At 33.3% G+C, this 21345-nt stretch overlaps 5 protein-coding genes and 1 non-coding gene across 9 annotated transcripts; 5 read left to right on the forward strand and 1 right to left on the reverse strand.

The window, feature by feature from the left end:
* Positions 1–3309: 3309 nt before the first annotated feature.
* Positions 3310–4242, reverse strand: LOC130956641 (uncharacterized). The gene is made up of 2 exons (XM_057883664.1): positions 3970–4242; positions 3310–3906 (listed from the first exon to the last, which is right to left on the reverse strand). Exons 1-2 carry the CDS (start codon positions 4240–4242, stop codon positions 3310–3312), a joined length of 870 nt encoding a protein of 289 aa, XP_057739647.1.
* A 4255-nt stretch (positions 4243–8497) lies between these two features.
* LOC130954493 (uncharacterized) lies at positions 8498–11529 on the forward strand. The gene has a single exon (XM_057881240.1). The coding sequence runs from the start codon at positions 8960–8962 to the stop codon at positions 10898–10900; it is 1941 nt and encodes a 646-aa protein (XP_057737223.1). The 5' UTR covers positions 8498–8959; the 3' UTR covers positions 10901–11529.
* A 2315-nt stretch (positions 11530–13844) lies between these two features.
* On the forward strand, positions 13845–17205 carry LOC130955703 (beta carbonic anhydrase 5, chloroplastic-like). Of its 4 annotated transcripts, XM_057882631.1 has the most exons (10): positions 13849–13883; positions 13997–14049; positions 14123–14210; positions 14968–15126; positions 15229–15277; positions 15380–15493; positions 15610–15663; positions 15851–15933; positions 16035–16137; positions 16632–17201. In XM_057882631.1, the coding sequence occupies exons 4-10, from the start codon at positions 14999–15001 to the stop codon at positions 16830–16832; spliced, it is 732 nt and encodes a 243-aa protein (XP_057738614.1). In that variant the 5' UTR covers positions 13849–13883; positions 13997–14049; positions 14123–14210; positions 14968–14998; the 3' UTR covers positions 16833–17201. The 4 variants fall into 4 exon arrangements, with proteins under 4 accessions (XP_057738613.1, XP_057738614.1, XP_057738615.1 ...); XM_057882630.1 differs by having other exon boundaries at positions 13845–14049; positions 14140–14210; XM_057882632.1 differs by lacking the exon at positions 13849–13883 and having other exon boundaries at positions 13917–14049.
* A 1182-nt stretch (positions 17206–18387) lies between these two features.
* On the forward strand, positions 18388–19064 carry LOC130955705 (protein PELPK1-like). Its single transcript, XM_057882633.1, has one exon. The coding sequence runs from the start codon at positions 18528–18530 to the stop codon at positions 18843–18845; it is 318 nt and encodes a 105-aa protein (XP_057738616.1). The 5' UTR covers positions 18388–18527; the 3' UTR covers positions 18846–19064.
* A 1235-nt stretch (positions 19065–20299) lies between these two features.
* TRNAD-GUC (transfer RNA aspartic acid (anticodon GUC)) lies at positions 20300–20371 on the forward strand. Its single transcript has one exon. It is a non-coding gene; the product is annotated as a tRNA-Asp (tRNA).
* A 214-nt stretch (positions 20372–20585) lies between these two features.
* On the forward strand, positions 20586–20864 carry LOC130956642 (U1 small nuclear ribonucleoprotein C-like). Its single transcript, XM_057883665.1, has one exon. The coding sequence runs from the start codon at positions 20586–20588 to the stop codon at positions 20862–20864; it is 279 nt and encodes a 92-aa protein (XP_057739648.1).
* The last annotated feature ends 481 nt before the right edge of the window (positions 20865–21345 follow it).

The raw sequence follows: 21345 nt of genomic DNA on the forward strand, positions 1-21345 counted from the left end.
GGAGAATAAGAGACAAGTATTTAGTATTATATTTGTTGGTCTAGAGATTAATATTAAAATTTTAGTCTTCATCTCTAAAATTTTAAGATTTCATTATTTTCAAAAAGTAAAGACATAAGACTAAAATTTTTTAAAATGATGACTGAAATTTTAATAATATTTTATATTTAAAATACTTCTATTTCAATTAATTAATTTTAACTTTATTCTTTGTATAAATTAAATTAAAGTTTTATTTTTATTTCAGTATTTATTTCTTACTTTATACCAAATATAATACCAAAACTTATTTTAGTTTCTATCTCTTAGTTTCAGTCTTTCCGTTTTTATCTCTCTTTCAAACGTTACCGTATTAGTCGAAACCTGTTGCCTCAGTGATAGAATAGCAACTCTCTTCTTGGAGAGAAAGTGAGGACATTAAGTTATTAAAATTTTTATTTTAACGTATTAAAAAATTTCCCTTTTTAAGGGGCAATTTTGTTGTCTTTCTTTGAACTTAGTAAGAATGTTAACAGTTAAATTCAATGAGAAACAAAAATCTAGTTATTCTTGAATAGGGAATAGAAAAATTCACATGTTATGGCTTTATTTTATTTTATTTTTTTGAATAAAAAAAGGTCAACACAATAATGTGGAGCATAAAAAATACAAAATACAAATTAAAGCACAATGCACTGATCACATAAAAAAGTATAATTTGTTGTCATTTTCGGCATAGCCATCAACAATCAAATGAATCAACACCACACCATTCTCTGTAGTTCAAAAACGACCTATTTATAATTCTAACAACATCTGTCTCAGACTTCTGGAAAGCTCTGCTATTTCTTTCTAGCCAAACGTTCCAAATAACCGCGAAAAAACCTACTAACCACTTCTTATGCTCTGAATTATGACCAGTTACTCCAACCCAACTCTCAAAAATCTCTTTAACAATTCCCGAAATAACCCAATTTCTATCGGCATACCTCAACTAAGCGCACCACACCTGCCACGTAAACTCACATCCAAGAAACAGGTGATGCACAAATTCTACATCTTTTTTGCACAAAACACAAACATTATCATTTTGATGAATAATTCATAACCTACTCAATATTTTTTTCGTGTTAACTTTTTCTACTAAAACAAACCATGCAAAAAATTCCACTCTTGGAGGAACCAATCCTCTCCATATGGTGCTAGTGAAGCTGTAACTTGTGAGGTCCTCCGAGATAGTATCTTTCTGCAATACCTGCACAAAATTATTAGTAGAAAAAAATACCTATTCTGTCAAATTTTCATATAATTGTATCCTCTCTACTAGTTGACAATCTAACTAGCCTTAACCGGTCATGAAGTTGATTGAGAAGCTCTAACTCCCATTGGAATAAATCTCTCCTCCACTGGAAGTTCCATACCCACTCTAACACATTCCAGAACCCACAATCTCCTATAACAGATCCTTGTTGGTTTGAAACAGAGAAGAGTCTCGGAAAACTTACTTTCTGTGGAGCATAAAAAATACAAAATACAAATTAAAGCACAAGGCACTGATCACATAAAAAGGTATAATTCGTTGTCATTTTTGGCATAGCCATTAACAACCAAATGGATCAACACCACACCATTCTCTGTAGCTCAAAAATGACCTATTTATAATTCCAACAATATCTGTCTCAGACTTTTGGAAAGCTCTGCTATTTCTTTCCAGCCAAACGTTCCAAATAACCGCGAAAAAACCTACTAACCACTTCTTATGCTCAGAATTACGACCAGTTACTCCAACCCAACTCTCAAAAATCTCTTTAACAGTCCCCATAATAACCCAAGCTCTATCAGCATACCTCAACCAAGCGCAGCACACCTGTCACGTAAACTCACATTCAGGAAACAGGTGATGCACAAAACACAAACATTATCATTCTGATGAATAATTCCTAACCTACTCAATATTTCTTTCATGTTAACCTTTCCTACTAAAACAAACCATGAAAAAAGTTCCACTCTTGGAGGAATCAATCCTCTCCATATGGTGCTAGTGAAGCTGTAACTTGTGAGGTCCTCCGAGATAGTATCTTTCTGCAATACCTGCACAAAATTGTTAGTAGAAAAAAACACCTATTCTGATGAAGTTGATTGAGAAGCTCTAACTCCCATTGGAATAAATCTCTCCTCCACTGGAAGTTTCATACCCACTCTAACCCTCCCAGAACCCACAATCTCCTATAACAGATCCTTGTTGGTTTGAAACAGAGAAGAGCTTGGAAAACTTACTTTCAAAGTGTCACCTTGTAACCAATCATCCTCCTAAAACCGAACAAGTCTACCATTTCCCACCTTTATAGACAGACCGCTGATAATCTTATATCTCACCTGTTGATTCTGAATATTAAGCTAGCAGATATCTTTTCACGGACCAACTCTTGTCGGTAATGGCTGTTTTGATAACATTATATACGGGTTCAACTGATTACAAGAACATACAACCTTCTTCCACAATGGGCAATCCTCCTTCGAAAAGCGCCATCACCACTTGAACAGAAGCGATGCATTTCTAATCAATGCATCCCCACCCCCCCAGGCCCCCTAGTTTTTTGGAGCTTTCACCATCTCCCATTTCACTAGTGGTATACCGCTGTTCCCAGCTTCTTTACTCCACAAGAACCTCCTCTGTAGCCCAATAAGTTTTTCTGCTACCGACTTTGGCATCTTATATAAGCTAAGGTAGTAAACCGACAAGCTATTTAGAACAGATTTTATGAGAACTAGCTTGCCAGCCTTGTTGAGGGACTTTGCTTTCCATAAGCTAAGTTTATCTTCCACCTTCTCTATGATTGGTTTCCAGGTCTTCGCCAGCCGATGGTTCGCCCTTAGAGGAATAATTAAGTACCTGACAGGTAAAGCAACTTCCGCACATCCCAGCAAACCACTCATATCCGTCACCCAATCCTGCTCACAGTTAACCGAAATCAAATGTGACTTATCAAAGTTAACACTCAAACCAGACATAAACTCAAAACAACGCAGAAGCCTCTTATAATTCATGACTGTCTCCTTTTCCTGAGGGTAAAATAAAATTGTATCATCTGCGAACTGGAGATGTGACAACTCTATGTTGTCCCTTCCAATCAGCAGTGGAGAGATGCGTCCATTCCTCATTGCCTCACCCATCATCCTATACAAGACGTCAACGATAAGAACAAACAGAAAGGGTGAGAGGGGGTCTCCTTGTCTAAGACCTCTCTTCATTCTGAACGGCTTGGACGGTGACCCATTAATCAACACCAACATAGACATTGTAGTCACACATTCCTTTACCCATGCCCTCTATCTAAGTCCAAAGCCCATCTTCTGTAATACGATATCCACAAAGCTCCATCTCACCCTGTCGTACACTTTCTGAAATTCTGACTTAACAATTGCCGCCTTTTTCTTGCACAACTTCAGCCATTGGACTGTCTCACAAGCAATAAGTGCACCATCATGTATTTTGCGGCTCTGTACAAACACCGACTGAGTCTCTCCCACTAATCTTGACATCACTACCCGCATTCTTCTCACCAAAACTTTTGATATCACCTTATACACACAACCAACCATACTAATCGGAGGAAGGTCTTTTATTTCCTTAGCTCCCACAAATTTTGGAGCTAACGATACCCATGTTATATTAGCATCCGTTGGTAACCTCGCATTTTGGAAAAATCTCATCACCGCTTCTGTAAACTCTTGGCCAATCTCACTCCAACATTTCTTGATGAAGTTCATGTTATATCCATCACAACCCGGCGCCCTACTGGATTCACAGTCCCAGACCGCCTGTCGTATTTCCTCAGGCGATGGCATCACCTCTAACCCTGCTGCCTCTTCCTCACCAATTTGCTTGACCAACCCATCACGGAACCCAATCAAAGGAGCATAGTCCTACCGGTACAGCTCCTTATAAAACTCTCTGATTGCAATCTTAATTCTGGCCTGATTCTGCACCAGCCTTCTATTTATTAGCAGGGAGTCGATTCTGTTGTTCCTCCTTCTACCTGATGTTAAGTTATGAAAGTACCTCGTGTTCTTGTCCATATCTTTAGCATGTTGTGATCGAGACATCTGCTTCCAATGAACCTCTTTTCTGGTGTACCACTTCGCACAACAAGTCACATGAGCCTTCCGTCTAGCCTCCACCGTCCCGTCATAAATACCAGAACTAACCATGTCATCAACCTTTTTAATCTCTTCCTCCAAATTCTTGATTCTGTTCTCCATGTCTCCAAAGTTGTCCTTATGCTATCTTCTCAGCGGTACAGACAAGGCCTTCAGCTTATTAGTGAACTGGTCATTCCCCTACTTTCTCTACTCATCCTTAACCATCCTAAAAAATCCTCCATGAGTAAACCAAGAATCCAAGCTTCGAAGAGGTCTAGTGCCCATACTAACTCTTGTATCTTCTAAAATCAACAGACAATGATCTGATAGACCTCTAGGTCCCCCTTTCATCCGAGTATTCGGGAACTTTTCTAGTTACTCTAAACTGACAAGGATTCTATCAATCCGGCTACAAGATCGACCTCAAAACCATGTGAACTTTCGATCTGAAAGCGGTAAATCTACTAGCTGTAAGTCTTGTATCCACTCCTTAAAGTCCTCCGCAGATACTGGTAAACTAGTAGTGCCCTTCCTTTCCTCCAATCTTAATATCTCATTAAAGTCACCCATCAAGCAAAAAAGAACCTGACATAATCCCACCATATAGCTTAACTCTTCCCACATCACTGATTTCTCATTCCGAACATGGGCTCCATACACCAAGCAGAAAGCACAGTTAAAGTTATTTTTTGTCAGCAGCCCTTCATCGTAAAGCCAACCATCCCCCTTATAATAATTCGATCGTTTAAACAATAGATCATCCCACATGAATAATAAACCTCCGGAGGCACCTACAGATTCTAGGTAGTCCCAGTCCACCGTGTCACAGCCCCACAAACGTGCTATATCAAACTTAGTCACAACCTCTCGCTTCGTTTCAATAAGTCCTAATATATTTAATCTATACTTTTTCTTCAACTTTTTCACCATACTCCACTTTCCAATCCCTCCTAGTCCAGTGATATTCTAACTATAAATCATTTTAATAAAGTTTTACATATCTTATTATGTTTTTTGGGTCTGCTCTTCCTACCTTTTTCCTTCTGTTTTGCCATTCTTCTTTTAGCTACAATAACGTTATTTTGACTTTGCAAAATTGTCATAATGTCTATGTCTTCATCATACAAAACCGCATCAGACTCCTCTGTCAATTATCATGTTTTCTCTCATTCTTATTTTATTTTAATTTTTTATTAATTTTTAACTTCAAAGAAATTTTTTGCTTGAATTATATGTTACAATTTCTTATATTTTTAAGAGAGAAAGGGAAAAGAGTCTTAGAAACTTGATAGACAAGACAAAACAAAACTTGTCGAGCTGTTTCAACAAGTATGATGCGTTTCTATAAGTCCACTGCCCATGCACCCAATATGGTCGCCATCGTAAATGAATCCACGAGCAACATCCAAAAAGAGAATTTGCAATGTATAACCCAAAACATATGATGACTTTGTAATAATAATAAGTGAATTGAGTTTGAATTCATAAAATAAAATATAAAAAACAAAAAAAATGGAAGAAGGACAGAATTTGGACCAGGGAGATATAAGAAACAATAGTGCTGGTTGAAAAACAATAATAATGACAGCTAAAAAAAACATAATAATCAAAAAAATATAATTAATAGAAATATCATTTATATACAAGATTTTGTTTGAGCAAACAGTTTAATTAAATTTAAAAAAATAATTTAAATAATAAATATTTATATTAATGTTATTTTATATTTATTTTTTTTAAAATGTTTATTTTAAAAAAGAGTGATAATTTTTTTTAATTTTTATAAAAAAAGTCATTTTTTAAAATTTTTTCATAAGCACTAAAATAGATTTTTTTAAAAAAATTACAATTTAATTTTAAAAATTATACCATTGATACTATACTTTTTTTTATAAATTAATTTTTTTTTAAGAATATATCTAAATTGAGCCCTAAATATAAGTAACAATGGGATTAGTGGGCAAATTGTGGTGGACAAATAAGTGTGTGTGGATTATACTTTATAAATGGGGTTTGCATAAAATTGATTTTGTAAACTTGATTTTAATAAAAAATAAGTTTGTGTTAAAGTGATTTATGTTTGACAATTTTTGTATTAAAATATATTATAGTAAAATAAATGTTGTTTGGATTAAACTATTTAAAATCACCTTTAAATACAAAAATTATTAAAATAAACATCAACTTAAATAATATTTTTATATTATCCTATCATTTTAATTTAGACATTTAAATATATCTTATTAGTTAATTTTATAATAAAATTAATATTTATTTATTAAAATAAAAATAACATATAAAAATAGACATAATATATTTTTAAATAAAACTAAAAAAATATAAATTTTAGATATATGTATAAAGAATATTTAATCAAATATGTTATATTTTTAAGTATCAACATGAGAATGTTAATTTAATATTTTTTTTACCATCTTACTCTTATTTTAGTACTCTTAATAATCTTATTCTTAATATTATTTTGAAATTCATATTTTGATGATTTTATTATTATCTATGATTAACTTTTTATTTAATTTATCTTTTCTAATGAAATTATAATCTATATTATAAAAAAATTACGTTAAAACATAGTAGACGAAAATTACAATGATAAAAAAGAGTACTAAAAATAATAAAAAATTAAATATTTATCTTGTAGTGATCGAAATAAATCTGAAAATTCTTAATGATGTTTATTATACAGTATATTTTTAGTACGTTATAATTTTTTACTATTATTATTTTTTACAGTTAAATTTTTGTTTAATTTACTTTACCTAATAAGATTAATAAATCATACTATAAAAAGATAATAACAAAAATAATATACAAAAATTACAATTATAAAGATGTATTTTTTTGGTGACCACAATTATAAAGATGTATAATGTCAAACAAACAGTTAACAAAAAATAAAAATAATAAATAATAAAAAAAGAGTTCATATCAATAAAAATAATAATAATTTCATAACTAATACAATAACGTGTATAAAGGTCAAGGATAAATTTAGTAAAAAGTAAATAAATGTCTAGTATTAATAATTAAAAGTCAGTTAAAAAAATACAGAAGTTAAAACATATTACTCCTTATAAATGTAATTTTGGTAACAAAGTTATTTATGCGTTCATAAATAAAAAATTTACTCAAACAAAAAATTAAAGTTTTTACAAAATTTAAACATACTTTTTTTTTACATGATTGTCAAATACATCCTAAATAATTGATTAAAATAAAACTTAAAAGTAATTAAAAAATAGTAGAAAGAGATGAACAAAAAAGATTGAGACCAGACAAATCAATTTATTTAAAGAGTTATGTAGTTATGCTTATATTTATATTAATAAAACATAAACAAACTTTTTAAAATATTTGAGCATTTTTAAAAGAAAAATAGAGTTTCCTAGTAAAAAACAAAACACAGCACTGACATGTGAAATATAACAAACTGTTAAGCGTGGAATAACGTTTGAAATTTCAAAATTTTAACTACCAAAACTCCTTTTCAAAAATTTTTAAAATACTAACAAACAATACAAAATAAGAGGAGAAATAAAAAACAGTTATTTTTTTGAAAAAAAAAACTTCTAACTAAAAAATAAATCTTAAAACAACTGAATAACAAATTAAGACGTTAAGTCACCAAAAAACAAATTAAGACGTTAAAAAATGAAAATAGTATCCGTTACTAACTCAATTACAAATTCAACATAATTCTTATTTAAAAAAAAATTTTATTCAACTTTTAAATTTATGCCATCTAAAGAGTGTCTTAAAATAATTATTAATAAACCTTTATAAAAAATGTCATTTTATAAAAATTGTAAAATCAATAACGTGGAGTACATAGAATCATAGATAATTCATGACTATAACAAAACATTTAATTTAAATTTTAATATAATAAATTTTTATTTTCATCAAATTTAAAAGAAATTGAACTGAAATAGAAAATATTCTTATATATTATATAAATTAAAAAAATTATTTTATGGAGTGATTTAAGTTATTTTATTTTTAAGAAATATAAAAAAGAACAAAAAGTAAATAAATAATGTTTGTTTTGTAAATTAATAAGAGTAAGAATTTCTATGAAATAGATAGTACATAATTAGGTTCATTGTACAAAAATGGATTAAATGAGGGTGTCAAAGGAGATAAGAAGGGTGGCAAGGGCATATATTGAAATTGTTGACTGATGAGGCCGAGTTGAAAAGTCAAATGTGGGAACAAAGACCAACCTTAATTCCCTTCTTATGAAACTTTTGTCTTTCATCATCTCTTAACCAATCCGCACATGCGTCACATACTTACACCTCCTCTCATCTCTAAAAAAACGCCACAAAAGTTGTCATCCATTTCTCAAGTCTTCCCAATGTCAATGTCACTTCCAAAAGCCAAAGAGAATCTAATCTAATCTACCCTTCTTAATTTCTAGTTTTCTACCGAAATCTCCCCACACTATATATCAAATAAAGGAACACAAGCCTAGTAATTATAAGCTAACAAAGAGTAAGTCCACCACCATGTGATCCTGTTTACTTGTTTCTTACCTCAACTTCCCAAAATACCCCTCACCTACACCCTGCTGCCGCACATTTTTCATATCCTTTATGGTCAATCCACTCTATTTTTCTTTTTCATTTCCATTTCTTCCCCCTTCTATATACTCCTCATTCAGCACTATTATAATTTACCAGTGCTTAGTTTAAGCTTAAAGCACAAAACACAACAGGAGCGGCAACCAAAAAAAAAAAAAAAAAGACAAAACAGCGCCGTTTTGAGTGTGAGACAGTGAGAGTGAGAGTGTTTTGGAGAAAGAGAAATCAAATCAATGGAAGGGGGGAATAGGGCGGAAGCGGAGCGGTGGCTGTACACGGCCAACAAGCTCCTGAGTGCACGTGACCTGCATGGAGCTCGGTCATTCGCCATCAGGGCCCGCGAGTGTGACCCACGCTTCGAAGTCACAGAGCTACTTCTCACCGTAATCGACACCCTCGTGGCCGGCGAGGCCAGGATCAACGACCTCGTTGACTGGTACAGCATTCTCCAGGTTATTCGCTACTCACATAATCTCGACTACATCGCCGCCCAGTACCGCCGTCTCGCTGCCATTCTTGATCCACACCGCAACCCATTCGCGTTCTCCGCCTACGCCTTCTCCCTCGTCAACGACGCATGGTCCGTACTCTCAAACCCTTCCAAGAAAGCAATCTTCGATAACGACCTCAGACTCCTTACCGAACCTCCTCCTCCTCCTCCTTCCCAACCTGCCCCTGTTCCTATCGTCCCTCAAGCTTTTCCAATCTTGCAGCAGAGGCATAATCTCAACAACCACCAAAACAATCATAACCAAAGCCACGACTTGAACCAGAACCAGAACCAGAACCACTTCCTCCACCAAAATCCGAATCAGAATCAGAACCACCTCATCAACCAGAATCAGCAGCAGCGACAGCGTCAGCAGCAGCAGCAGCAACAACAAGAGGAGGAACGGCAAAGGCAAAAACAAGAGGAGGAACGGCAAAGGCAACAACAAGAGGAAGAACGGCAAAGGCAACAACAAGAGGAGGAACGGCAAAGGCAACAACAAGAGGAGGAACGGCAAAGGCAACAACAAGAGCAAGAGCAACAGAAACGGCGAGAACAAGAACAAGCGCTGCAACTTCAACGGCAACAACAAGAGCAAGAGCAATGGAAACGGCAACAACAAGAACAGGCGAAACTGCAACTGCAACGGCAACAGCAACAGCAGCAGCAACTGTTTTCACTGAGTAAGAACGCTATATCGACGGAAGCTCCCAGGGTTGTGGTGGTTGAGGAGGAGGAAGAGGAGGAGAGGCCGAGTCAGGACAATGTGACTCAGCTGACTGAGCCAACTCGGCCGGCTAGGGCTACTGAGTCGATTGAAACCGAGCTGAATGGAGCTTTCTGGACTGCGTGCCCTTACTGTTACGGTTTGTTTGAGTATCCGAAGGTGTACGAGGAGTGTACCTTGCTGTGCCAGAGCTGCCGGAGGCCTTTCCATGCGTTGGCGGTGAGGTCGCCGCCGGAGTTGACCGGGAAAGACGGGTTCATGTCCTTCTGCAGTTGGGGTTTCATGCCGCTAGGGTTTTCTGGTGATTTCAAGGATATAAGTGGTTCTGCTTCTCAATGGAACCCTTTCTCTGCTTTGGTTCCTTGTCCTCTCAAAGGTGCTGACAGATGGAGACATCTGAGAGGGCCTTGGGCTTACTATGATGATGAGGCTGCCGCCGCGTTTGTCGAGCATTCCGATACGACGGAAGATGATTCTGACGATGAGGATTGGAGGAATATTAATGCGAATAAGAAGGTGGGGAGGAAAAGAAGAAGAAGAAGGAATAGGAAGAGTTCTGCCACCACTGCTGGTGGCAATGCAAGCACACCAGTGGAGAGGCCTAGGAGAGGGGTTCGTAACCGTTCTGGCAATGCTGGTGTGGAAAATGGTGAGGCTGTTGGTGCTGACTCTGCAGCAGTGCCCATTGCAGCTAGGCTAGAATCTGGCAAGAAAGCTGCATTGGCAAGTTTGAGGAGGAGGGGTGCTGGTAATTTGGGGAAGTTGGATCTGAATGTGGAGTTTAGTAATGATGTGGAGGAGACTGCCAATGGAGTACGCGATAGGGCGAATGCAGGTGGGACGGGTAATGCGGAGGATAACATTGAAGGGATTGGTTTCTTTGAAGGGCTTGATGAGTTCTTGAGCAGCTTGCCTATTCTCAATGCTGTTGCAGATGATAAGGTTAAGGGTCATTAGTCTTTCAGTGACTTTTTTTTTTTTGTTTAGTTATTATTGTAGACTTTTGGTATGGTTGGTACTCATGCTGAACTTTTGTGAATTCTGGTTATGTTAGTCTATAATAACTTCAGCAATACCTCCTTATTTTTGTTTTGACCTGTTTGAGGAGGATGACTTAATTTTGTGTAGATTCTGCATGTTTTTTTGGGAAGCATATAATGCTCATTGGATTTTAGTTTATTCTCGCACTCCTCACAGATCCATGAAAGTTTGGAGTTGAATTTAAGCTTTATACATCACAATAATTTCTGGTACGTTGGCATACTAAGTAAGTACTAACCATGGCTGTGAGCAACACGAATCCTTAATGTATCTAAGTGTTTCATTTGGTGTTTGAGCTTTATTCTTTCAAGTTGTCCATCCTACAACATAGAGAGATACTCTTTGTTCTCTCTCGAAACTTGATTATCATGTTAATCACGGCGTGAAAATTGATTTGTGTTTAGTCTTCTTTCATTTCATCCTAATTTGTCTGTAGTTTTTTATTTTCTCTCTAATGGGTCCATTAAGATATGTGTTTGGTGGAGTTATATTAATGTTTACGTGTTTATACTGGTGGAGTCCTTCATCTTTCATAAGGGGCTGCTAGCTGCTTGTATTCTCCTTTTGACCGTTATTGTATTCTCCTTCACAAATAGGCTTTTGATTACATCTGTCTTGGAAATCTTTGTATTGCAGTATGTATTTGGTTCAGATTTTAGGTGTAGTATCTGGTCCTGTATATATAGGTTTTCTGTCAGGTTAATTTTTTACATCCCACCAGGTTGGTTTTGGTTAGTACTTCTCACAATCTCATAAGAATTGTTTATAGTATCTACGTTTTGATGAAGATGATATTGGTTTATATATTAAGCTCTGCGAAGTGCTACTGTGTATTGTCTTTCCTGTTTTGATTTTTGATCATGTGAAGTTGTGGTACTGATAAATTGCGAAGAATTCTACATATGTCATGTGCTGCTACATGTCACTTTTTATTTTTATAATTGGGTTGACAATGATGTTTTTTAACATTCTGATTTCTAATTTCAATTTTGGCACTATTTAAAATTTAAGGTACAAAAATAGAATTCTTTTAATTTTTTATAGTATAGAAATAGAACCCTATGATTTCTGTTTCGAACAAAATTAAAAAAAAAAATCTTAGGTACAAATACAATAATTAGACCCTTCGATCTTTGTTCCTTTCCTAATTTAAAAAATATAAAAAATAGTTTTAATTATTTCATTAATTTTTATAGTTATAATTTTATCAAATTTTTAATTAGATTTTTATATTTTTTTATGAGTTTCTACATTACTTTTAATTTTGTAATTAGGTCTTATTTATATTAAAAGCATTAAATAAATAGAATATTTTTTTTAATATATATGCGGTCAAAAATGTACTTAGAATTTTAATTATGAATATCTTTAATTTGTAAAGAAATATTCTATTAATTTTAATATTTTTTACACTAAAAAAAGGATTTAATTATAAAATTAAAATTAATATAAAAATTTAATTAAAAAAATAAAATATAAATAACTAATTAAAAATTTAGTAAAATTATATAAATCAATAGAGTAATTAAATTACAAAATTAACCATTATATGTTGCTTTTATTTTATTTTTTGGGTTTGACTTCACTGCTGTGGGTCTACCTTCTCTTTTCACTCAACCTAACCTGCCAAGTTTGGATTGAGCTCTTGGATCGAGAACATTTTTTACTTAAATTGGGCCCATTTAGGTGTTTCCTGGTGTATGATAGGGTACTGATTTTTCGGTGATCGTTGTCCAATACTTTTAGTCCATACATAGTTTTCTTTTTGGTATTGAGTCCATACATAATTTCTAACAAAACATGACCCATTCTACGAGCATGCTTGCTTCATAAATTTTAATCTGTAGTGCATTGTTATATTGTTGAAATAACTCTCTTGTCATACCAAAAAAAAAAAAAAGAAATAACTCTCTTGTACAAAACTTTGATTAGTGAAATTTAGCTTCTTCGCAAACAAAACTTTTCATTAATGAAATTCAACTTTTTCGATTATGTGAAAAAGAAGAATTAAAATTTAAAATGGTTTATATTTATATGGAATTAGGGATTAACAACATATTCAAGCATTCCTTTTTTTTTTCCTTCTCATAGTACATTTTGTACACAATCATAAACTTGTTTTCAGTAACAACGATGATTTTGGTACAGTTGTTAACGCAAACTATAACCTCAAGAATTTGGGTTCTGTTAGAAAAAGAAATTAGACAATTTTTTTGATGCTCTGATTAAAAACATTCAAATAATAATTTAAATGTAAAAGTGGTCAACACCACCATGATTATAGCTAATTTCAAAGAATACAGTTGTAGATCCCATAGCATAGTTCAAAATGAAGCGGGTACAATGTACTATGCTTTATTACTACCTTTCCTTTTTTCCTTTACACGTATTTGGCCTCAGATCTGCCACCAGGTTTTAATTCCTTTTATGTAGTGTACATTTTCGTCAAATAAAATAGAATCTTCCGTAGCAATTAGTACTTGTTAAAATTACTTAAAATAGAAATTTCTGAAACTCTTTATATATATATTGAAAAACTTAATTGTAAGTATTATTTTTAACATGAATTTTCTATTTTAGTTAAAATATTTTACAGTTGAATCCATTCGAGTATCCAGAAGTTTCCATAGTTTTACTGGCCCATGCAAAAGCGGAAAACGCCAAATGAACAAAAAGGAGGGTTTTGGGGGAATAAAGAAAGTCAAAAAAAGTTTACAACTTTTTCATTGGAAGGAATCATGGAGAAGTGGTGGTGCACACTTCACAGGCAACTGTGCATAATTAAAATAATACAAAAAAATAAAAGTATTTTGTTATGGTTACTTAAGAACCTTGGTTTCTCCGTCTTTGTTGGAGAAAACATGTAACCAACTTTACCTACTCATTTTTAATAATAATAGTAAGTACGGTCCTAACTTCCAACCAATGACTGTTTTATTCAGTTTCCCATTCCTAATTATTTTGAATTTTCATATTTCTATTTGTTTTTGTTCTCTCTTTCTTCAATGGCAGCTCCTCCTCCTTCTTCTTCCACCAATTGCTTTGTTGAGCCTGCCACATCACCGGTACTATTCTCTTTTCTTGCACATGTCTATTTGTTTTGTTATTGTACTTGTGAATTAGCTAATCATTGTTCAGTGAATCTGATGTAGCAGATATTTGGCGGTGCTCGCAAAACAGGAAAAATTTTTGAGCAGCCACATTTGAGAATTTTGCCAGCTTTAAGGTTAGTGATCATTGACTAACCTCTGTTTTTAGATATGTTAGATTTGCTTACTTTATTTTCTAGTCTTGTGAAAATTTTCATGTTATATAGTATGACAAATAATTACTTGAAGAACATGTTAGGAAATGAAGGACTCATTTAGGATCATTCGGTTGAGCATTTTTTATTGTTTGGATTTCTAGTTTTCTTTTAAACCAAAAAGGAAAAAGATTTTACATCCGAGGTTTATCATAGAAGTATTTAGTTTTCTAAACTGAAACAATAACCTTTCACAATTTGGATATGGCTATGCAGTTTGACTCTCCCCTGAACATTGAACATACAAGTATTCTAATCTCTGGCCATTTCATTTTGGTTACTTGAATATTTCAATCTTTTCTTGTTTCATAAATGATCTAATCACACTATTCTATAGGCTGATATTGATCATTGGCAATTGCAGTCATGGTAGCTAAATCTATACTAGTATTCTAATCTCTGGCAATTTCATTTTGGTTGGTTGAATATTTCAATCTTTTCTTGTTTCATAACTTATCTAATCACACTATTCTATAGGCTGATATTTGATATTTGGGAATCACAGTTATGGTAGCTAAATATATACTAGACTGATTTGCTGTGTTTTTGTAGCTATATTTATTTGAACTAAGAACAACATACTTACTAAGTCAATATTATTGTCATGAAAGCCAATGAAACTTTGTTTTGTCTTCCTTTTTTCCATGTGATTTCATGCGTCTCGCTCTAATGTTTGCAGGAGAAGTCAAGGTTTCGCTTTAAAGGCTTCTATGGGGTCTCCAGGATTTACACAACAACTTAATAAAAGCAAGCTAGAGACCTTATCTAAAGCTGAAGACAGATGTGATATATTTGATATTCTGAAAAATAGATTTTTAAGTTTTAAGAGTAAATATATGTAAGCATCTGAAAAAGGCCACACTCTAACTCAGTCATGTTCGTTTCTGATGCCTAACAAAAGGAAGAAACTTACTTAATGTTGATTTCTGTTTTCTGTTAGTGAAAATGTTGAACAGTTTGAAAATCTTGCTAAGGCTCAAGCACCAAAGGTAATTGTTCTTCCCTTTTCTATCTTTCATTTTGCTGAGTTTGTTTCTTATTCCTTTTACAGCATTTCTCTCCTCTCCCAACACTAACAACTCCCGGAACAGTTCATGGTTATTGCCTGTGCAGATTCCAGGGTTTGCCCCTCGAATATTTTGGGATTTCAACCAGGAGAAGCATTCGTGATTCGCAATGTTGCTAATTTGGTTCCCACCTTTGAGGTATCTATCACACTGTGTTCAATATATTTGGGTGTGTTTATTTACCATTTTGTTATAGTTGAAAGAATGAAAACAGATAACATACTTGCCTCTCTAATTCCTTTTCCCTTATGCAGAGTGGACCCTCAGAAGTAAATGCTGCATTAGAGTTTGCTGTAAACACTCTTCAAGTAAGCATCATTTTGTTCCCTACTCTAGGAATTCCTAATCTTATTCACTTTTTAGTTTGGACAAGTATTCATGTATCTAGAGTTGAAAATCATTTTGATTAAAATAATGGTTGATCTTGATCTTATGATAATTGCAACTTTTATTGGAAAGATTAAGAGTTGAGCAGAATAATTTTCATTATTGCAGGTTGAAAACATCTTAGTCATTGGCCACAGCTGCTGTGGAGGTATACGAGCTCTTATGAGTATGGAAGACGATGCCAACGGAAGGTTGGATTGCTTGATTTTAGTTGTTGGCTCTCATATATTACTTCCTTTGATTAAAATGTACTATACATTGCTAAGTTCAACATTCTTTATTTTTCTATTAGCTTTATACACAATTGGGTTATTGTTGGGAAGAATGCAAGAAAGAAAACTGAGGCTGCAGCTTCCACCCTCAGCTTTGATGACAAGTGCAGGCATTGTGAAAAGGTGATATTTTTTGTTGTCCCGTTTGGCTGTTGAGATTTCAAAATGTTGAATAATTTGAATGGTTCTAAAATAGTATGTTGCACTGAGAAGGGAGTGCCTATGGTATTTAGAGAGAAATAATCTTGAGGCCTTATCTGTAACTTTCTTAATATGATTTTGAATATACAAGTTTTGATGTATTCTTTTGTCTTTTGAATTTAAATGGAAAATTGGGGGTATTGAGGAATTGCTAACTTGGAGGCATGTCATGAAATGAGACACCTATCAGATTTTATCTCCATGAAAATGAGACTGCATTTCACAATACAGAATGAGTGTTTCTATTTATAATTTTATATTGTCTTCTTGCTGTTCAAATTGAATGTGTCCAATACTGTCCTTTCATGTTTCATTTGATCCCAATTATATATAGGATTGATGAAATATTAATCTATGTACAAATTGATTATATTGAGTGACTTCAAATTTTAATTTGTCAAGTGATTTTTGTACAGGAATCAATTAATCACTCCTTAGTGAACCTACTAACTTATCCATGGATAGAAGAAAAGGTGGCAAATGGAAAACTTTATGTTCATGGTGGCTATTATGACTTCATTAAATGTTCATTTGAGAAATGGACATTGGATTACCAGGGAACCAAACTGGAGGAAGATGGCAGAATTGCTGCTAAAAACAAAGTTTTGTGGTGCTGAGATTTTACACCTATTTTCCCTGTGGAATGTATTCTTATTTATTGTCTTGAGTTTGTATTATTAGCAATTTAAAAGCATAGGCTATGCATTTGATTACAATTCATAAAATATTGTATTTTAAGTAGTTAGAACTTATAAGAGACCCATGGACCATTGCAAAGCACGTGAACGTTTATCTGTGCATTCTAAATAAAGTCATTATCAGCCTTGGCCATGTGAAGCAGTGATGGAATTTTTCTTATTCACACATTGTTGTCTGTTGAAGCTAAATTGCTAACAAGTTATATGCTTATATTTGTTGTAAAAAAAAATGTGAAATGTTATTTAAAAATACCTCATCCACATGATGGTGGATGGAAGTATGTGGCTATAGTTTTTATGTAAAAAGTTACTTACAAAAAATAACATTTCTCCTTTTATGGTTCCATGCTTCCAAGTTGCAATAAGCAGATGAACAGGAATGACATTTATATGAACTACTGCTACATCTTGATTATTGGTTTCATCAATTATGAATGAAATTCCATAAAATTTAAACCTAGTTGATGAACATAATCCTCAGTATGGCAGAGAAAAAGCTGATAGGCTGATTTACAAGTGGCTCTACAAAGGTTTAAAATGTCTATCAAGATAACTTTTTTCATAAACCACATATTGTTTTACACTTGTCCCCATAACAGGACAACTAGCCTTACCATGTTCATGTGGTTTGTTCCATACCAGACGGATTCTGTGGATTTGGGCCTTAAACAAGACAATATTTCATCTCATCACCTATAGTAAAAACAAAAACCAGTGTCAGACAGCTAAGAGCTCTACTGGAATTGTTTTGTTGAATGATTTTATCATATAATGATTGCATTAATCAATTATTGATATCCTGCAATAACCAAATACTAGAACCCTTGGAAAATATTAGTAGGAATTTGCTACATCTAACATCAAAAGAAGGCATGCACAAGGAAAATTAGTCCTAGAAACACTGCAAGTTGAATTTTCCAGCAGATTCAGCATTTCATTAGACTTATGTTGAATGACAATTGATATATACTAACTACATTCTACAATATTAGTCCTTTAAGATTGTGCATTAAAATTAAGAAAATGCTTAAATGTTCTAAATTTTCTAAAACAATAGATATAAATGGCTGAAATAACTACAACAACAACAAAACTTTAACCTATGCAGAACAGATTACATAAATCAAACGATGATATTGAATCCTATATTGTATCATGTCTACAGTAAGACTGTTTACATATAGATTTCTTTTGACCATTTCATATATGGTTTTCTTAGGTCTTTTCTATTTTTTATCTTTCTATCTTATCTACCTTTTTAACTGGATGCTTTGTTGTTCTTTTTTCTACATTTTCGAACCATCTGAGACAAAATTCTACCGTCTTTTTAAAATAGGCACTACTTCTCTCTTAAGACTGTTAATCCATCTCTTATATCTCCACCTGAAATATCTAGTGCTAAGAAAAAATTCCCTTATGATATATATCATTATCATTATTAAGCAGCTGAATTAGTGACAGTAGCAACTTATCCTGAGTAGCAAGCTGTCCATATGGGTCACAAGTTTCACAACCTGGTCTATATAAAGGCCATGCTATAACATCCCTATTCACAAAAACATTACTGCTACAAAAGCATATATTCCATAACAACCATTTGAATAGACTAGAAACATGGCTTCTTTCACTTTCTCATCACTCCTCCTACCAATTCTGCTCCTTTCTTTCTCACTAATGATCACTGACATTGCAGAGGCACGTAATGCTCCCAAAGTGCATGGCACCAAGAAACTGGAGCTGCCGCCTCTGCCGGAGCTGCCGCTTGTGCCGGTGGTGCCATCACTGCTGCCTCCACTCCCAAAGCTTGATGTGCCAGTTTCAGGTGTGCCAATTCCGGAACTGCCAATTCCACCTGTGCCTGCTGTTCCTCTTCCTTCACTGCCTGTGCCTATTCCTGCAATTCCTAAGGCCATTCCAACCACTACTCCATGAAAGAACTAAAACTTACTATTCTTTGCTCTTGAATTTGTAACTTAGTGGTTAAGTTTCCTGCATCTAAATTTGGGTTCTGCTTTCTACTCTTCCACTGCATGTACTATCTATGTATTGTTTATAATATTGTTTGTGTGTGTAACTCTACGTGCCTCTCTTGTGGATTCCTTTTGTAACTGTGTGTGTCCTTAAATAACAAGTTATCTTCATTTTTTAGCATGTTATTGAATTCTTAGATACTACTACATGGTATTGTTTACTTTACTCCATATATATATATCCTCATCCATTGTTACTCAAGTTTAAAGTACTAATAAACCAAACCCAACTTAGTAGTTTATTACCTTTTTATATAGTTGGATGATGAATATTTTATATCTCAAAAAAAATTAGGAAGGCAATTTGCATGAGTGAATATTATAAGTTTCGTTAAATTTATTAATTCAACAATTATTTCAAGGCATGAAATCTACAATTCAAATTATTTAACTTAGTTTTTAAATCGTTCTTACCTTAAAGGACCAAAATCGTACGGAGGTGGCGGCAAAAGGAGAGATAAAGATAGATCATGGACAACTTCTTTTTCTTCATTCCTTCTCCCTTCCTTCTTCTCTTCTCCTTTTGTAAGAGCAAAAATACTCTCTTTCTCTTATTATTTTTTTTATTTTATAATTTTTTTGTTATAGGTAATTAGATTCAAAATTTTAAGATTTAAGTAAGAATAAATGCTATGGTGCCTAAAAAGTGGTGTCTATTTACTAAAAAAAGTTAAAAATTAATATTTAATTTAAAAGATATAAAAATAAATTATTTTTAAAAATTCAAAACTTACCACAAAAGATAAGTTAGGCAAAAATTAAGTAACAATTAATAGGTACCATAGAATTAACCTTAAGTAAAAAAGACAATTTTAAAATTTAGTTTTAAAGCTTAAGGAGGATTTTGTATGCAACAAAAGATTAGGCACGAAAAAATTTTTTTGACCTATACGTAGTTAACCCTTCTAGAAATCAAAAACCACATATTTTTTGTACTAGTTGGCCATAAAGGGACAAAACTTACCTTATCTAGTTCTAGTGGTTACATAGAGCACCCTCTCTCTCAGTAAATTCGTCTCCAAATATGACATTATACCTCGTATGGAGTTTGATGGTTCAATTATTTGAGTAACCGGCCTTTGCTGAGATATTACAGAAGCAATACATTTCGTGTACAAGGTATATAATGCCTTGTCAACTTATCAAGATTCAACTATAACCCCACAAAATCATGATGCAAATCACTCCAATGTATACATTTTCTTTTATGTATCTTTATTTTTTTAAAAAATATACAAAATAAAAATAATAAAAATACCAGGCCTCTACAAGTTGTTACTACTTACTATTGACAGGAAGAAAACATTAGTTTTGGATTAGAATAAATTAAACATTCATAGTCATCTTAACACCGAAGTCGTTGTAGTATAGTGGTGAGTATTCCCGCCTGTCACGCGGGTGACCCGGGTTCGATCCCCGGCAACGGCGTTCTATATTTTTTTTGCAGCAAAAAAGAGGTTGGTTGTCCTAATTTAGAATTTGCAACGCTACACTATCCAGTATCCAAGTCCAAGGAAGGTTAACTAACAAAACCAAATCTCTAAACATGTTTACCCACAAATTAATTAAAAAGCTTTATCTATAAAAAGGTCCCAATTGATGATAATAATATCTATCAAAACCAATTAAAGGATCTGCAATAATGGCCTCTTACCAGAGTTGGTTGATGATGGCAATTTTGGTTGCTATTGTTTCATTCTCAGGCATGAAGAGTGGCGTAGGAGCACGGCATCTTATGCAAGCAACAAGTGTAACATTGCCACCATTTCCAACACAGGGGAATGTTCCACCATTGCCACAGCTTCCACTTCCAAAGCCAACACTGCCCAACATTCCTTCTTTCCCAATCCCAACGACTATTCCAATCACTTTCCCCTTCTTCTCCCCACCACCTTCTACCACCACCACCACCCCCCCTTGAAAGTTGAAAATATGAATATGATGATTATTATAAGCGCTGCATATACCTTCTTATATATATGTTATTAGTTGTTCACTACTTAATGAGTTATTGTACTCGTCATTTATGTCATTTTTACCTTTCACTTTATTTGTTTAATTTTCTTGAGTCTTTTCTATTGTATGCACATCTAGATTATTGTATTTGGAGACCTATTGTTTAGAATATATTACACTTTATAATTAATATAATTCCCATTTTGTGTTTAACACATTATTTTGCAAATTATATATAACAAACTAATGAAATCTTGCACTTAAAAATTAAATTTAATAAATATTATATTACATTTATATCAAAATAAATTATTATAAAAAAGTATTAGTTAAAACATAAAAACATAACATCCATTACTAATTTTACTGAAAAAAATATGTATTTTAATTAAGAAACATAATTTTAGATTGAAATTGATCTACCCAATATATAATTTAAATTTGAC

This window comes from Arachis stenosperma, chromosome 10 (assembly GCF_014773155.1).
Source record: "Arachis stenosperma cultivar V10309 chromosome 10, arast.V10309.gnm1.PFL2, whole genome shotgun sequence".
NCBI classification, from domain to species: domain Eukaryota; kingdom Viridiplantae; phylum Streptophyta; class Magnoliopsida; order Fabales; family Fabaceae; genus Arachis; species Arachis stenosperma.

Excerpts from the sequence above, each read along its gene's own strand:
- LOC130956641 (XM_057883664.1), bottom strand. The coding sequence starts at position 4,242 with ATGGAGAACAGAATCAAGAATTTGGAGGAAGAGATTAAAAAGGTTGAT. Across the intron at positions 3,907-3,969 it reads TGCTAATAAATAGAAGGCTG|GACTATGCTCCTTTGATTGG; the intron begins GTGCAGAATCAG and ends CTGTACCGGTAG.
- LOC130954493 (XM_057881240.1), top strand. The coding sequence starts at position 8,960 with ATGGAAGGGGGGAATAGGGCGGAAGCGGAGCGGTGGCTGTACACGGCC.
- LOC130955703 (XM_057882629.1), top strand. The coding sequence starts at position 13,990 with ATGGCAGCTCCTCCTCCTTCTTCTTCCACCAATTGCTTTGTTGAGCCT. Across the intron at positions 15,127-15,228 it reads AGTTTTAAGAGTAAATATAT|TGAAAATGTTGAACAGTTTG; the intron begins GTAAGCATCTGA and ends GTTTTCTGTTAG. Across the intron at positions 16,138-16,631 it reads AGTGCAGGCATTGTGAAAAG|GAATCAATTAATCACTCCTT; the intron begins GTGATATTTTTT and ends ATTTTTGTACAG.
- LOC130955705 (XM_057882633.1), top strand. The coding sequence starts at position 18,528 with ATGGCTTCTTTCACTTTCTCATCACTCCTCCTACCAATTCTGCTCCTT.
- LOC130956642 (XM_057883665.1), top strand. The coding sequence starts at position 20,586 with ATGGCCTCTTACCAGAGTTGGTTGATGATGGCAATTTTGGTTGCTATT.